At 43.2% G+C, this 18169-nt stretch overlaps 2 protein-coding genes across 3 annotated transcripts; one reads left to right on the top strand and one right to left on the bottom strand.

Moving 5' to 3' along the window:
• The first annotated feature begins 2518 nt into the window (after positions 1-2518).
• LOC104933748 (alpha-1,3-mannosyl-glycoprotein 4-beta-N-acetylglucosaminyltransferase C) lies at positions 2519-14258 on the top strand. Its single transcript, XM_010749264.3, has 5 exons — positions 2519-2793; positions 5622-5720; positions 5915-6065; positions 11491-11745; positions 12028-14258. Exons 1-5 carry the CDS (start codon positions 2740-2742, stop codon positions 12930-12932), a joined length of 1464 nt encoding a protein of 487 aa, XP_010747566.3. The 5' UTR covers positions 2519-2739; the 3' UTR covers positions 12933-14258.
• cfap126 (cilia and flagella associated protein 126) lies at positions 14087-17702 on the bottom strand. Of its 2 annotated transcripts, XM_027288715.1 has the most exons (6): positions 17557-17702; positions 17365-17427; positions 17135-17209; positions 16989-17042; positions 16530-16730; positions 14087-14628 (listed from the first exon to the last, which is right to left on the bottom strand). In XM_027288715.1, exons 1-6 carry the CDS (start codon positions 17581-17583, stop codon positions 14251-14253), a joined length of 798 nt encoding a protein of 265 aa, XP_027144516.1. In that variant the 5' UTR covers positions 17584-17702; the 3' UTR covers positions 14087-14250. The 2 variants fall into 2 exon arrangements, with proteins under 2 accessions (XP_027144516.1, XP_027144517.1); XM_027288716.1 differs by lacking the exon at positions 16989-17042 and having other exon boundaries at positions 17557-17692.
• Between the last annotated feature and the right edge of the window lie 467 nt (positions 17703-18169).

Genomic DNA, 18169 nt, shown 5'->3' with positions numbered 1-18169 from the left:
CAGACGGCCGACCCATCTTACCTCCAGGACTAAGACAGACAGCCATGGAAGAAGCTCATGGGGTGGGACATGTGGGCGTTGCCCAGATGATGAGAAATCTTGATAATTGGTGGCATCCATTTCTAAAAGACATGGCTCAGTACTTGATCAAAACATGTGAACAATGTACAAAGTTTAACCCCAGACCAACTATCAGACCAGAACTGGGAAGGTACCCCCTAGGGGCCAAACCAGGAAAAGAGATTATCATAGACTACACAGATATGATAGGCTCAGTCAGGGGTTACAGGTATGTACTAATGTGTGTGGATGCGTACACAGGATGGCCAGAAGCCTGGCCAACCAAAAAAAGAGGACAGTAAGTCGGTAATAAAGTTTCTGGTAAATCAGTACATCCCCAGACATGGTTTCCCCTGAAAAAATCAGGTCAGATAATGGCACCCATTTCAAGAACCAGGACCTCCAGAAGGTGGAGGCCATGTTGGGCCTCAAACACGCTTTTGGTACAGTATATCATCCTCAATCACAAGGTAAAGTGGAAAGAATGAATCAAACTGTCAAAACAAGATTGGGCAAAATCTGTGCACAGACCAAATTAAATTGGCTAGATGCTCTACCACTAGCTCTGATGTCTATCAGAAGCTCAGTAAATCAAACCACGAGGTTTACCCCACACGAGTTGCAGACGGGGAGGGCTTTCCCCGGACCACATTCCAGACCCTCTCTTGCTACATGTGATGATCAGAATCTAACCTCTAAAGCTTATTTTCACGAACTGCAGAGCTTGGTGTCAGCATTCTCCAACAGGTCACAAGCCAGCAGGAAGGAGGACAACATACTCCACCGCCAGAGGTAGAGTGGGTCCTGCTTAGGGTCATCAAGAGGAAGTGGTCGGAGCCAAGGTGGACAGGACCATTCCAGGTGACAGAGAGAACCTCCCACGCCGTCCGCCTGAGGGGAAAAGGAGACACCTGGTTCCATTGGAGCCAGTGCGCAGCAGCTGAGGAGCCACAGCGTTCCTTGAGCGAGATCCAGACGAATCTCCAAGAAAAGAGCACTGAGTCGGCTGACTCAGAAACAGATCCCACCTCAACAAAAGGGGCAGAATAATCCCCTGGTGGTGATCCTAGGCTCCAGGGCAGTCTACCCCTGGGGTCTGAAGAAAGAAGATCTTCAAGAGGCATCGTGTTCAGTTTTATTATTCATCCAACTATAACTTTTACTTTTTATCTTATCATTTACTCACCTATGTGTTATTAATCATCGTCGCACATTGCTAAAGAGTTGTGTTGATATAGCCATAAATAAGGTTGCAAACTCTCCTAGGGGTGGTACCGCCTAGGACACAGAGATAGAAAAAGGTCTTATCAACCAGAAGGTTTTGCTTGCTTATTATTTTACTCAACTTCATTTTTATTAACCGTAAAACAAAAGTGTTTGGTTTGAATACGTAAATGCATAACCACATTTCCTCCCCATTAGTAGTGGTTTTGATTGTTATCTCTATTGTAATTGTGTCTATCATCCTCTGGATTTACTGTGAGCTCCCCACCCAAAATTGTAGATCTCCATGCAAAAAGGGGGACACTCACAGTAAAATGTTAGATCCAGGAAAACAACATGTAAATTGATCTCTTTTGGAGAGATCAAAAGGGGGAACGAAGTTTTCCCAAAACAAAAAGGTGATCTTTTAGTAAAGATCAAAAGGGGGAATTGTGGAAATGTATAATAATGTTTGAATTAAAATAGATGTGTGTTAAATGGATCTGGGTAAGTATAAGGTCACACAGAGTATATTGCTTTTGAGTGTTGTGTAACTAGTATAAGTGTTTTGCAGGAGTTGCAGGTTCAAGGCCTACACACAGAGAGAGAGACGAGCAGATAAGCAGAGAAATAGGAGACTCCCCTTGGTTAGAACTGAAAGCAGACACAGAACATCTTACTATTGTGGATTATATTATCTGAAGTGCCTAATAATCATTTAAGAATATTAAACTGTGTGATTATGTTGAACTATTGCTTTTAAGAATGTTGTATAACCAGCAGAGTGTTTTTGCAGATTACAGTTTGTGTCTGAGTGCAATCCCACGCCTGAGGTATGTGTGTGAGCACGACTAGAAACTGTTACAAAGCATCTGAATCTAGGCACAGAGTGTACCCAAGGACACGATGGTCTGAGAAAAGAGCACACACACACACGTCGGCTGCACCCAGCAGACTACCCTGTATGAAGATAATAACAAATAGGTAACCGTTTGTGTGATTTAATAAAACTAGCTGGAGCCAGAGAGAGCGCAGAACTCAGCAGGGCGTGAAGGTGTGCAGATCGCGGGGTCTGTAAGAACTGAAAGCTGTGTTCTCCCTCTTGCAACAGGTGAAACTGGAGTTTGTCTTCTTTAAACTCAATATCTCTCTGCTCTACATCAGGTCTACAGAATTCGGGGTGGTTTGAATCACCACAACACTGGAAATAATAAAAAAAAAAATCATCTGGATCCCTGCTGAGTCGGTTTGTTTGTTTGAGTAAGTCAGTGTGTGTGTTTTTGTTTTTTGTGTGGAATGCTGTCGGTCGTATCCACGGGAGATGAAGATATCGCTCCACAGTGACGACACAGAGGAGCCACCTGATGTCTTATATCAACGCCCATACAGCCTGCAGCTGTGTGGGAGGAGAGCCCGGAGGTTAACACGCAGCTTTGAATGTGAAAACGGTGTTTAGTCAGTCTTTCCTCTCCGTGGATGGATTTTTCCGTGCCTTATAAGTCCACTGTGAAGAACGCTGCGCCGAGGACGGTGAGTGGACACCCCTTTCTATTTTAACGGGACGACATGTCCCACACACACACACACACACACAGCCAGCTGTCTCTCTGTGTATGTTTTTGGATGTATGAATGTGTGTGTTAGTGTACGAGATGCGCCCTGCTCACTTTATTTGCTTCTGTTGCGTCAGGCGCGTCGACGTCGCTTCATTTATTTATTATTTATTTATTTATTATTTATTATGATCCAAGTTCAAATAAACCAACTTTAGTCTCATTCTGATTATTTTAACGTCATTTCTTAATAATAGCATACACACGGAAACCGTTTTAACCGGTTGTAACTAACAGTCGGTAACTTTGTCCGGCTGACTGAAAGTAACGTTACTTTCATTGTAACTGTCGTTTATCTCGTGATAAAACAATAACACGGTACAATATTCTAACGTTAGCTCATGTATCTTATATATATATTTATTTATTTCAAAATCCGTCTTAAAACACACGCACGCACACACACACCTGTTCTGTCAATCATGTTCAGGCGAATTGTGTGTGTGTGTGTGTGTGTGTGTGTAGCACAGCTCTCAGTAGTTCCTCTTCTCCTCCACACACACACACACACACACTGTGGTATATGTATGTGGTCTGTGTGTAGACATGACAGAAGCAAACGGCACCCCATAGTAATCAGTCAGTTATTATGACTGAGTCATGTGATGCAGTTAAAGCCCAATAAAACTCTGATATCAAAAGCCACCAAGAAAATAAGATTGTATGAATTCACAAAAAAAAAAAAAGGAAAATAGTTTGTGTAAGAAGTAATAACTCGCTGGGAGGGCGTCCTAATATTAGATGCACCTTTAGGGCTTAGGTGTTGTGCAAACATTTCTAAGCCCAGTCAGACAAGTAGAACAAATTCAGCCAGTCAGTTCAGAAAATGATAAGACACAAGTGATTTGACATCCAGGAAATGTTAGACAAAAAGTTCTAATTCTGTCACAGCCTTACAGTTGATTTGTGGGGTAGTTAATAATGAATGCATCAATGTCTGGTCAGCCAGGGCGCGAGCCTGGACAGATTCTACAGTATTAGATTTGTATTACTTTATTATATATAAAAGGTAACAAGAACAGTGTAGCACTGTTGCAGATTTTTCACCCTGTTTCACTGGCATTAACATTAAGTACAGGTGTGAAGTGCAATCTAAAACTTGACTTTTCTAGTCTTCTTTGATGCAAAATCATCAATTACATCATTACTGAACTGTATAATTGATGCTGATGATGGCAAGTCCGGACACAGTGGGCCTCAAGTACGTTTTAATAAGCTTCAGCTACTGTCACTGGAAGGGTCATGGCATCAGTGGAAGTCCATGATGAAGACTCCACATCATTAACCACTATACCTTTGCCAACAACGTCAGTCTTTCATTTTTCACATAACCCAATTAATTACATGTAGGTATATGGGTCTATGTTAATTCTAGGAATGAAATACAATTTATTTGGAAGCAGTTTGTGTTGTGTGGCCTGCCGCCTGGGATCAGTCTATCCCTCGCCCCCCTCCCCCTCGCTTCTTATGACACACACACAACCTGTATGACTCTCAGCAGGAAGTTGACGTGACAATGAGGGCGTCCACTCCACTAACTTGACCTGATAATGAGCGGTATAGACAACTGGAGAGTTTTTTTTTTTTCAGGGTGCTCATGCACACATTGCCCATAGCAAAAAAAACGGCGCTGATGTGGTTAAGTGATAACAGCAGCAGATGGAGAACAGCACGTTCAACAGCACTATCATCAAATGTCTTTTACTACCTCACTGTCTGCAGCAGTCCGTCCAGTTTTTCCCGACTTTGCAATCGCGTGGATTACCGTGTAATACGCCGCATATTTCCTACTATGTCGCACAATTATTGCAAAATAACCAAACATGCCGCCCCTTCCCCACGACACATATGTTTTTTCCACCATAGATTAAATAAACGGCTCTGCCATAGATTTGTCTTCCACACCACCTGTTTGACACACACACACACACACACACATGCCCTCATATATATCTGCAAATGACCGAGCAAAACAATATCTGGCAATTTTACATGCAAGCGGAGGAAAACTATTTTGTAGCCCGTGTAACAAAGTCCTCGACCATCGCCAAAAGTCAGCTATAGAATACCACTTACAAGTATTAATAATCATAATCATAATCATCCATCAATTCCATCAAGCCCTGTCTGCTCCCAATTCTCAGACAATAATAAAGAAACAAGTGAAATTTACATCAGTTATTTTTGTTTAATCTCATCACATCATCATTTGGATTGTTTGTTCTGGTTAATTATCTCGCCTCACTTAGTACTGGGGTAAATGTGTTTTTACACTCCAGTACTAATGTTAAGATTCTTACAGAGAATAAAAAGGAAACAGTGTTTCTCAATCTGTATACCTTGTTTTTGTCTTATTAAGCCTGTTTAGACTTTTTGATGTGGTTGTTTTTGTCTTATTAAGCCTGTTTAGACTTTTTGATGTGGTTTAAAAATAAAAAAAAACAACATCAAAAAAGGGGCCGCAAAATCAGTCATTTTGATTGTAAAAATCACAACAACAAAAAAAAAAGTGAAATCCCGGTGGGACTGACATACACTGTGTGGGTGAGGCATCATACAGAGCTGTTTATTCATACCAAATAGATCCCTCAACACACACGTGCAGTCCAGTCTCGCCTGTTGCTGAATCTCTGAAACATTCATTAACTGTTTGATGAATTATTTACTGTTGTGCTGACTGAGTTACACACCATGATGGTTTGTGTGTGTGTGTGTGTGTGTGGTGGGGGTGGGGGGGCCTTGTAGGAAATGCGACGTCATTCAAAGAAGAAGAATGTTGTTTTGGCAGTGCTGCTTATCGTCGGAGCATTATACTTCATTAGCCATGTGGACTTCTTCATTGCTGTGAGTAAACACACACACACACACGGACAATTCAAATATACCTTAAACCTTAAACCTGAAAGCCATCCTTTTACAAGGAAGCGTGACTTGAACAAATGCTTTACACTTTTAAGATCACTCTTCACTCTTCAGTATATGAAGACAAGAGTTTTGTGTATGCATGTTGTATCAAACAGTGTGTTTCTGTTTTTCAGGGCCTGTCAAGGTCACACGAACCAATTCCTAATGAGTTAACTTGGCAAACGGAGAGGTTGATCAGTAAGGAGTCCTGGGTGGAACAGGGAGATTACCTGCCTCTCAATGTATCCTATCAGCTGCTTGCTGGAGCACCATCTACTCAACAGAGTGAGTGACACATGAGTGAAACCACTGAAAGAAGCAGAAAACCAAACTCGTCTGTTGCTGTGTAATACAGTGTTAAACTGGGTCACAGTGTTTGCATAGGAAAACTACACATCTTTCTCTGACCTTCATATTTGCACGTACTCTATTGTTTGGTCTAGAACTAAAGGTGTGTACAATTGACCTTTCGCCAAGCCCCGCCCCCCTTAGTTACTGTTGCTCGGTCCGTCAAACGCGTCAGAGTGCCATGACAGGAAGAGGTATACCGGTGCGTGTCAGTGACCGTTTTTGGAACAATACCTCCACAATATCCTCCAGATCGAGGCAAAAGGGGTTACAATATGCAGTGGAGGGAAATTTTCAAAATATTAAAATGCATGCATCCCCAGAGGTCAGCGCTCATTGGCATGTATTAGCTCTAGAATTGCCACATTTATCCAATTAACGTTGGAGCGATCGAAGGGACCATAAATGATTTTAATGAGCCATTCGCAGTTTCACTGTACTGGCCGTATGTACTTAGACTTGCATGGCTTAATTGTTTGAGACAAACATATGCTACTGGCAGGATCAACCAGGTAGCCCCCACCTCTGGGGACGCCTGCTCGGAGCCTCCCCCTCATCTGGGCAAGGAAAGGGGTTTGAGAAACATCTTGCTCTCCGGAGGCCCGGCGCTCGGGTTAAGTGGGTCCCCAACAACCACCACCACCCCTGGAGGTGGGTGGGCGTGCGGGGATGCGCTAACCGGCGACGGGCTCCGTAATGGAACGGCTGGGGCAGACGGGGCCTCTCGATCTCGCAACCGGAGCTGTGAGTACGGGAGGAGGCGTGGGAGCTCCAAGCATTGAGACCCAACACAATAGCTAATATAGCTACCGTTAGCTAACACGTTAACTAATGTTGGCTAAAGCTAAAGGGCTCGCTGAACTTAGCTTAGAGGGTAACGTTCTAGCAATGATATCCTTGTCATGGTATATCTTTGGTCCAATTTGTGTTCTTGCCTCTAGTTCTAGACAACACAGTACGTAGTTAACGTTAAATGTTAGTCCTTACCTTTGAGCAGACGTATGTATGCTTCGTTATTTTCGACACTTTTAGCTGGGAGTGGGGCCGTCCATGTTCTGTAATGGGGACTCTAAGCTGTCCCACATGCTCTATCATCTCCACACCGGGTGCCTCTACCTCTGCGGGGTGCAGTGCGAACGGAGCTGGAGTGCATGGAGAAATTGGGGGTGATTTCCAAGGTGAAACAACCCACACCATGGTGTGCTGGTATGGTCGTGGTTCCCAAACCCAGAGCAAAGATACCCATATGACTGTGTGTGGATCTAACACCCTTGAATAGGTGGGTTAGAAGAGAGAGACACATCCTCCCAGCAGTAGATGACACACTCGCTATGTTTCCTGGAGTGAAGGTGTTTAAAAAGCTTGATGCAACCTCTGGTTTCTGGCAGATTCATTACACCATTTGGGCGATATGCATTCAATCGCCTGCCGTTTGGGATTTCGTCAGCCCCTGAACACTTCCAACACCGCATGTCACAGATGTTTGAGGGCTGCACAGATGTTGTGTGTCATGCAGACTACATATTAGTGTATGGAGAAGACATACAACAAAACAATGAGATACTTTATCAGGTCCTGGAAAAGCTGAAAAACAAGACCTGACACTGAATAGTCAAAAATGTGGGGATTTTTTTGGGCGGGGAGTTTTTACCCCACCTAGCATCATACATGCACCCAATCAGAGACCTGTTGAGTGGAAAGAATGAAAGGTGTTGGGAAGAGCCACAGAGAGAAACCCTTCAGGGACTGAAAGCTGAAATGATCTTCCCACGGATGTTAGCTTCATACTCACCCACAGCAGAGACTTGTGTATTAACTGATGCATCATTTTTCGGTCTTGGGGGCATGTTGACTCAAAAGCTGACAGATGGAACATGGAAACCTGTTGTGTTCATTGTTAGGGAATTTTCTATCCTTAGGTTAAACAGACATCTCTGTCTCCAGACTAGAATGTGTTGACAATAACACCTCCATGTGTAAAGACATTTTCTTTGACTATTTCTGGGCGTGTAGTATTTGTGGTGTTATCTGTAGAGGTGTAAAGTCGATCCACCAGGATGAGTTGGGCAGAATGTGAAGCCGACTCGGGTTATGATGAACTTTGAGAGTGTCTCTAATTCTCCTTGATCAAGCGTCAATAAATAATACAGTGTAAGACATCAAAGGCTCCTGAACAGGCTTCCTTTCCTGACCTCACCACTGACCTTTGACTTCAGCAATTTTTCCACAACATTCATCTCTAGAGGCCTGTCGGATGCAGAGAAAAACTACGCACAAATAGAGAAGGAGGCTTTGGCATCCTACCTTCTTGGACTAAGATTCAGGCTAGAGACTGATCATAAGTGCCACGCTTAAGCACCAAAGCACTGGATGAGCTCCCACCCAGAGTTCTGAGATTCCGACTGAGACTGCTGAGATTCACATTTGACATTGAGCATGTGCCGGGTAAGCAGTTGATAACAACAGACCCTTTATCAAGAGCTCCCGTGAAACACACATGTAGACAAGAAGAAAAAAAGAACGAGGCAGAGGTCAAAGTGTTTGTGGATGCAATTGTTCAAAGCCTTCCTGCCACAGAGGCCAGGCTGAAGGCTATACAAGAGAAACTGAAAGCTGACCCTGTTTGTCTCACCAGATATTGTGAGACGGAGTGGCCAGAGAAACGTGACCTCACACCAGAGCTGGGGGAATACTGGCCTGAAAGAGAGAATCTCACCTTGGCTGGAGGACTGTGGCTTAGAGGCCAGAGGATTGTGATTCCCCACTGCATGAGGCAAGAGATTCTCAAGAATCTACACAATAGTCATCAGGGTATTGTTAAGTGTAGAGCAAGGGTCCGCCGGTCAGTTTGGTGGCCTGGAGTTTTAGAACATATCAGACAACTGGTGGAAAAGTGCGTAACATGCTCACAGCACAGGGCAGAGCACAGAGAGCCCCTGCTGACCACATCAGTACAAGAGAGTCCATGGCAACGTGTTGGCACAGACTTGTTCTTCTGGGAGAAACAGACTTACCTTCTTGTAGTGGATTACTTTTCACACTACATAGAGGTAGCTCACCTTAAAGTAGCTTCAGCAGAGACAGTTGTGGCAGCTATGAAGGACGTATTCAGTCGCCATAAACCACCAGAGACAGTGGTATCTGACAATGGGCCACAATACAGCGGAGCTCCCTTAAAGACCTTTACCATGGAGTATGGGTTCAACTATGTGACCAGTAGTCCACAGTATCCGCAGGAAAACAGAGAGGCGCGCAGTGGCTATGGTGAAAGGACTGTGGAAAGGAGGAGGTGAGAAAGCAAAGGCGTTGATGACATATCGTGCGACACCTCTAGAAAACAGGTATTCCCCCTCACAGCTCCTTATGGGGAGACAGATTCGCTCCAACATACCACAGCTCCCAGCAGCCCTTCTCCCTCACTGGCCAAACATCAGGGAATTTAGGAAGTCTGAGAAACAGAAAAAGAAGGACCAGTGTCTGCAAAACAACTGCCGTCACAGAGTGCGACCTTTATCACAACTGCAGGGGGGCCAAACCGTGTGGCTTCCCATGGAAAAACAACAAAGGACTGTTCTACAACAGGCATCTACACCAAGGTCATACATAACAGACACAGAAGATGGACAGGTCAGGAGAAATCGTACGCACATGCGCACATTTCATAACGTTTCAGTCCAGAGTACAGTACCTGAGGTACATCATACATCCACAGAGTCAAGCAACGCTGACACCCCCAGTCACGCACCAGTACAGGGTACCAGACAGTCAACCAACAGTCAGATACATACTGACAGCACTAATACATCACATGTGACTTCATCAGGAAGCGTGTCACGCGCCCCCTCCAGTGCGTTTGGCCTTCTGATTAAGATTCTGATTTAAGAGACAGTTCTGTTCTCAGAGAGATAAAGAGTATAACAAATAAAATGTGTTCTATGATAATACTGAGATAGAGGGGTTCTAGAAGAGTACTGTGAGGATTGAGGATAACATGTTCTGATATACCTGGAAATGTTTGAATTACCAGTAAAAGAGATTACTAGGTTAAAGTGTGTTATGGGGTAAAGAGAGTAGATAAGGGGGACAAAAAGGGGGAGGTGTTCTGTAATGGGGACTCTCAGTGTTGTTTGCTACACGGACAAGTTAGGAGGTAACACCGTGTGGATGGTTGTTATGTGTTCGTCTTACTTAAACGACATTGTTATGGACATTGTGTGTCTGATCATTCATCAACCATAGGCATTAAGCGAACGCAACAGTCCACACTGTTTAATCCATTGTACACACCGCTCCAGTTGTTTTTGGCTTTGGCAATGGAAAGAACACAACTCCTCTACTGTCCGATTTACATACACCATAGGCACAGCACTTCACCATCTTGCTAGGAGTCTAAAGCTTGACAGACCTTGCTTACATAGTAACGCATATCGTACATCGTTGCTAGGATGTGTGACTGGACGATGGGCGTTTTGCGGCCGGGCTCGGCGAAAGGTCAATTGACTTCTTTTGTATACCGAAATGCTCATTCCATTCCATGAGAGCAGCCACTGTCACTCTCCTGTCTTTAATGATTACACCGTCCTTTAGGTGAAACACCTAGATAAATGAACAGTGAATGTTGACAAATGTGTTTCCTTCACTCTTTACCTCTCACAGGTTGATCTTTATTCATTATTTGTTCAGTCATCCACCATAGTGGTCTCTGTGAGTTTATAAATGGGCACCTATAAATAGACCAGAGTAGTTTCTTTAGACAGAACATGTCCATGATCTGATGTTTTAATCCTTGATTTCATTGATGCATTGTGTTTTGAATCCTGTTGACTCTTTATTTCCTTTACATTCATAAGAGTAGCTGAGGACCTTAATGATGATGCATCAAAATACAAATTGGTGCATGAAAATCCAACAGAATGCAAAACATTAAGTGTAAGACAGTCAAATGAGGGTTGGGGAGGAGGACCCCCAACCTACTTATAAGGTATCCCATATATTTTCACATTGAAGGTGGAAACCCTGTTTAGAGGGTATTGATTAACATGCCAAACATTAATTATTTTATTCCACATGAACTATTCTGAAACATATTCAGTACATTATTGTTTGAATTATCAAATTAAATGACTTGATTTAAATTAATATTCCTATTGTAAAATATCAGATGGAAGCTAATAATGCATAGGGTACTCAATGCTCAGAAGCATATTATGTGTATAAGTCTGATTGGGGCCAATAAATATATCAGCTGGGCCACAGACCTGTCATGGAGGCCCCCTGGCTACAGTAGAAGTGCTTGGAATTTTAATTGGTAAATTTGATTATACTAATAGAGACTGATGGTGAACACATTGGACTGTTTCAGGGTATTTATCAGTTGGATTGTCATCAGTGAAGAGGAAGAAGGGCAGCTACCTGATCCCCACCTTGCAGTCCCTCTTCTCCCAGTCTTCTCCTCAGGAGCGTTCCTCCATGGTGGTCATTGTTCTGCTAGCAGATTTTGATTTCAGCTGGACAGTCGCTACAGTGAAGGAGATCAAAACTGCTTTTGCCTTAGAGCTGGAACAAGGCCAGCTCGTGGTCCTCCATGTTCCTCAGGACTGGTACCCTCCTCTTACAGGTACAGTGCACATGTGATCGTCCTACTAGTGTACAAATTGATTCACAGGAGAGGGGTGTTGATTATCTCAGTTGGTAGAGCATCCGCCCCCATGTACGAAGGCTCAGCAGCAGCCCAGGGTCCAAATCCGACCTGCAGCTCTTTGCTGCATGTCATTCCCCGTCTCACTCTCCCCACATTCCTGTCACTCTTCAGCTGTCTCTGTCAAAAATAAAGTTGATTCACAGGGGAACATGACTGTTCAGTTGATGCTGTGATACTAAGTCTCTCATTCACCTGCAGGTCTAAAGAGGAACTACAATGATGCTCCAGAAAGGGTATCATTCCGTTCCAAGCAAAACATGGATTACGCCTTTCTGATCCACTACAGTGCTGGTCTGAGCAGATACTACCTCCAGCTGGAGGATGACATCTTGTCTGCAAAAAACTTTGTGACCACCATCAAGAGGCATGTTGAGGAGCAAGAGGCGAAGAAGGACACGTGGGCTATGCTAGAATTCTCAGCGCTCGGCTACATCGGGAAACTCTACAAATCAGCCCATCTTCCTCTCTTGGCGCGCTTCCTCTACCTCTTCTACCAGGAAATGCCCTGTGACTGGTTAATGTCTCACTTCAGAGTGCTGTTGACTCAGAAAAAGCCACTTATCTTCAAACCCTCTCTGTTCCAACACGTGGGGACTTTCTCCTCATTCCAAGGGACATACAACAAGCTAAAGGACAAGGACTTTGAGGAGGGGCCCTACACCAATCCATCTGCTGAGGTTTACTCTAATATGTCCGCCTACAAGGACCACTTCCCCAAACTGGCCTGGGATGCCGGGGAGGGATTCTTCTGGGGACGCTCCCCAGAAAAAGGAAGCTACCTGACAGTGGTGTTCAAAGAGCCTATAGTGGTGATGGGGATATTAGTAGAAACAGGAACAGGGGGCAAAGACCTTCTGGAGTCAGCTCAGGTGGAAATAGGTCATGATGTGGTTGCTACCATGAACAAGGAGAAGAGTTGTAAAGAGTTCCAGACAGTGGGGACGTTAGAGAACGGAAACTTTGAGATGCAGGAGATTGACAAGAAGTATAGCTCCACCTCTTCCTGTTTGAGGATAACTGTCACAGCTGGACAGAAGGACTGGGTAATCATTAACAAAATCAGGATCTCAACAAAAGCAAGTACACCTACACGACAAGTATAGTGACATCCTGCCAGAATAATGATTTACCTTGGTTTGATCTGCTGGACCTTGTATGAAGGCTGATTGTGTGACTTTGTGCCTTGTTGAAGGGTAAATTAATTAACTTTATAATAATAATAATAACTCTGAAGAAAATTCCTTCCATATGAAGAAAATTCAGAATATGAAGAATGTTTGACCAATCTCTGTGATAACTTGTTGTGTCTCTTGTTTTATTATAAGCTATAGGCAAGAAAGTCCACGTGATATATTGTTATGCCTTATGTATCAGACACAGCAGAGGTGGTCATTGGTCTGTCCATTGTTTTTGAATGTTGAGGTGTAAAGAAAGTATCACTGAAAATCATGTGCTTGTATAACAGTGAGTCATGGGGACAGGGCCATTCTGTGCTTTGCCATGGAGCCCAAGTTAGAATGTAACACACACACACACATCTGTTAGTATGACCGCACCTAGAGCCTTACGGTGTTCAGGACTTTGTTCAGTATGAACAAAGTCAACCACTTTGATTGTAAACAAATGATTTTATCAAACACATTAATGGGAGTGTGTCTGGGCTCTTTTAAAGTCCCGTTGATAACTATCAATTACATATTCAAGTCACTTCTGTGTGTTTCTGGAGGACCTCTTAGGGTATATTCCTATATTCTCCTTTATGCCTGACTCATAGTATAAAGACTGAGACTTGCTTTTTTTATATACCGCCCATCATGCCCCAAATGTTGCTAAAATGTTAGAAACACATATCTATGGTCAACTCGTGTTTCCTGTGTTCCCATGGAGGAGAGAACAATAGCTTCTTGTTTTGCAGTGGTTAATGGCACTGAACACTTGATTGTTACTCTGGTCAGCTCACAGAACAATAACTCATTCTAGAGGGACAAGTGATAAAGAAAAACCCACAGAGGCTGCAGGCGATATTGATTAGGCTATTCAAAACTTTTATTGGTTGGAGGTGTGACATATACTGTATTTTTTTTTTTTATAATACCTATGCAAAGGATATTTTAGAATGTGTTTTTCATGCTACTGTCTACATAAATATATATTTAAATCTTAAATATATTTAAGGATATTTTATTTTTTCTTTCTTTTTTTACTCTTCTGTCTACTCAGGTCTGTCGTGTGAATGAAATCTGGATCGCAGTGTGAGTTGCGGATTAATAATGTTTAATTTAATATTCAAAACATTATAAGAAAAGCGTTTTATATTTTTCCTTGGTGAATATATATATATATTGACCTAAAACTGGGACAGTTAATGGGCATTTATTTTTGTCTGTATTTTTTCATCCACTGAGAATTAAATAAAGACGTTCATTGGTCTTGCTGTGCATCCCTGTGTCTTTGCTTGGAGGATGATGGTGCTTCTTGGCTGGCTACTTTCTCTGACACATTACTCCCTGGTCTCCCCCTGCCAGTACTGGACCTGCTATTGGTTCCCTCTCCAGAAGCAGGCCCTACAGCTGTCTTCCCCTCAGCTGCCGAGAACTGGCTCAGTGGCCTGTCTTTCGCAGCAGCCTGTGTAACTTGTTCAGCAGGCTGACTAGCAGGTCCAGGCACATCTGCCTGCGAGTCCTTTGAGTTTTGGCTGGCAGTTCTCTCGCCTCCAGCAACAGGAGGGTCCTTAAATGCTGGTCGGGCTTCAGCTGCAGAGGACGGTGCAGCACCGTCATGATGTACATCTCTATTGGTCTGAAAGGAATAAGAACAGGCAGGCTGATGTGAACATAGATGAATGAACATATCCTGGCTCCTACAAATGTAATGTAACTATAAACTTCAGTGTTCCCAGGTGTCTTGTGTTGTCTGGTATAGCTTATGTTGGCTAATGTTAGCTAAGCCATCAGTGTATGAATGTGTGTGAATGGGTGAATGAGATATGTAGTGTAAAAGAGCTTTGAGAGGTCGGAAGACTAGAAGGGCGCTATATAAGTACAGTCCATTTACCATTTATTTTAGCAATCACCGTTCTCCTTTACAAGCAACAATGGTGCTAATAAGTTGGTTGGGCACACTCAACTTCATCTTTCCTCAACTTGATCTTCCTCGACTGTTTCATCACCCGGTTGACTGTTATAGAGAGAGGGGTTCAATGGCCATAAAGAGTCTGGTTGAGACACTGACTAGTCTATTCTCTGGTGGGTGGTAGAGGGAGGGTGAGTAGAGTCAAATATGTTCAACAAATATAGCATTCTGTCTCCAGATACTGGGCTCCTTACACTGTCCTTTCCAGATCTTTCTCGTATTTTTAGACTGAAGCATTCCTCCAACTTCTTTCCTATAGGTGGCCTTGCCCTCACTCAGCTCTGCTTTGTCCCCAGAACTGAAAAGTGTCTTCTTTTGATTGAGTAGGGCCTTTAGCTCAGGGGTCACCCAGGCTTTGTTGTTGAAGAAACACCATATATTCCTAGTAAGCACAATGTTCTCAGCTGATGTAGGGCTGCTACCTACCTGCTAGCTAACATTAGCCACCATTTGTCACTGGTCATATCAGATCAAGTGAAACTATTAACTAACTATTCCATGTGAATTGTGCAAAGGTGCATTTGTCTGCATATGAATTCAAATTTATGAGAGGGTGAATGAGTTTTTTTCAATCAATTGACCTAATGATGGCAGATAGAGAAAGATGGTGTGACGCTGAATAAACTCTTCTCCCACAGGCTGCTACAGCTCCGCTGTCAAAGGGACAGATACAGGAAATCTTTCCTGCCACATGCCATCACATTGTATAATAACAGCTAGGTCATAATTTACAATTTACAGTCACTTCACTATCATCTATCTATCTATCTAGTTCAAAGTTCAATATAAAGCAGGAGCAGGTTACAAGTATGAGAAGACAAACATGCACCATGGACATTCTGTATATCATGCCATGCGCAGAGATCAGATATCAGAGAATGCTTTTTTGTGAGTAATTTCCTGAGGCATTGAGAGCTTAGCTGATTTCCGCTGCCTCTCCACAGGGACATAAGCCTGGTCTACAGAAGTTTGAGTTCCTTGAAAATACAAGACTTCCTGTGAGCTCATTTGTGTTTGGCTTTGTTCAAGCTATATTCATAATGTTTGTTACAAAACTATTTTGTAGTAGTTCACTGCGGATGCAACTAGGATTAAGAGAGATTTTCCTGTTGACAGTAGCAAACATCTCTCTAAAAGTGATAAACAGCTTTATCGTGGTTAACCTTTATCCCTTATACTGACTAATGTAGTAGTATCATAATGCAACTTTTAATGTGATCAATGCAGCCGGGGATCTAACTGGTTAGATTGGCCAGATTGGTTAGTTAGTACACACAGATTCTGAGATGTTAATTTCACTTAAATGGAGATGATTTCTGTGCTCCACTTCAACTGACACATAACTGGACTTATTTACTGTAGTGTGCATTGACCCCTGTGCTGCAGAGCACTGTATGCTTTATCATTGCCTTAAAGGAGCGTTTTAAATTTGAGTGTATATTTTTATTTGTTGTCAAAATATGTCACTGTTTCCCATCTTTAATATTCTCAGGCTTTCTGAATACCCTTAAGGAAAACACTGAACACCAGTCATGTTTGTGTGTGTGTGGGTGTGTGTGTTGCCTGACCTGCTCGCCAACATCCAGCAGCCTCTCTGTGTTTCTGCTGCCACTGTGTGGCCGAGACTTGCCAGTGTGCTGTGGGTCAAAGCCCCATGACGTCAGCCTTTTGAGACCCTCCACAGAGCGGCTTGTGGGGTTGATGTGGTGGGCTGGTATACGAGCAGGTAGATCCCAGGTCCCCTTAAAGTCTGGCCATGCACTTCCTCTCTATAACACCACACACACACACAGACAGACAGACAGACAGAGAGTGGAGTCATGCATCCATGAAAGAATGATTAAAGTGTAACTAAACCACCACATTCGACTAGCTCCCTGTCTCCCAGCAAAGTTAAAACAAATTACAGCAGAGGGCAGTCACTATAGGGTGTGTGATAGCACTGTTGTAACATTAACTAAGCTGGCAAGAAGACAGGTCTCCTGCAGAGTCTGGAAGATGTTTGGTGATGAAAGGTGCCACATCACCTGCCTCCAGATCAGCTGCAATACCCGAGTTTCAACCAGTAGGGGGAGTTTGCTCTGCATATTTATAGCACAATATGTAACAATTCAAATACTTTTAAATATGGACCTGAACTAAACAGCTATGCAGTCTGAGAAAACAGTCTCACCTTCACCATTCCTGGGAGCAGATGTCCTCTGTCATTGGCAATGAAAGTGGTTCGACCGCTCTGTGCACTGGGTCTCTACACACACACACACACACACACACACACACACACACACACTGAGCTGAATTCGTTCATCACATTTTCAGATGACTATGTCACTGTTGAAAACTACAAGGCAATGTGAAATCTAACTGTCCTGATACAACAGGACGGGACTGCTGACGACTGACTTCTTTGAAGTGCTTCGTCTCGCACCAGTTCTGCAGCCTCTGCGACTTGAAGGCGCTGTCATACTGAGGATGGAGAGAGAAGGGGGAAGTAAGCAGGGTTATGTCACAATGTGTGACTGAGAGAAAACAGACCAGCAAGAAAAAAAACATCCCAAATGTTCCTCATTTGGAGGAGGCAGATGTTTATGTTACCTGGTTTGCCGAATAACTGGACGACATCTCTGCGTCTGTCTACAGCCTCCGCGTCTGTTTGTTGACTCGTCGCGTAGCAACGCAATCCAATTGACTTCCCCCTCTCCAGACTTTTCAGAGACAGAGACGGAAACAGCGAAAGCCTGTTCCTGCTGCAACGATTAATGGGAAAGAAAGAAAGAAAGAAAGAAAGAAAGAAAGAAAGAAAGAAAGAAAGAAAGAAAGAAAGAAAGAAAGAACATTACACGGTGGACACTGTGCATAAACAGGGAAAAAAAATACTGTTTAGTAGACTGAGGTCAAGTGAGCAGACGTTCGTCTTTTCCTGATTTCAAGTGCGCCCGTATTACAGAATATATGGCAAATGCATGTAGTCCATGATACGGAGCGAGCAAACATATTACGCCAGTGTAAAATCCCTTTGATCCATAATTTCTGGCAAAGGCTGATACACTTGAACTCAGGACCATCCTGACTGTTCCCTCACTCAGTATCAAGCATATTTACTGTATCATTTTGGAGAAATTCAGCTTCAAAGTTCATTATTTTTCGTTGAAAAAGGCATTATGTACAGTATTTACTCTACTGTAAAATCTCTTTTATCCATAATTTC

Source organism: Larimichthys crocea, chromosome XV (genome assembly GCF_000972845.2).
Source record: "Larimichthys crocea isolate SSNF chromosome XV, L_crocea_2.0, whole genome shotgun sequence".
Taxonomy (NCBI): Eukaryota; Metazoa; Chordata; class Actinopteri; family Sciaenidae; genus Larimichthys; species Larimichthys crocea.
This window is presented reverse-complemented; position numbering and strand designations above follow the sequence as displayed.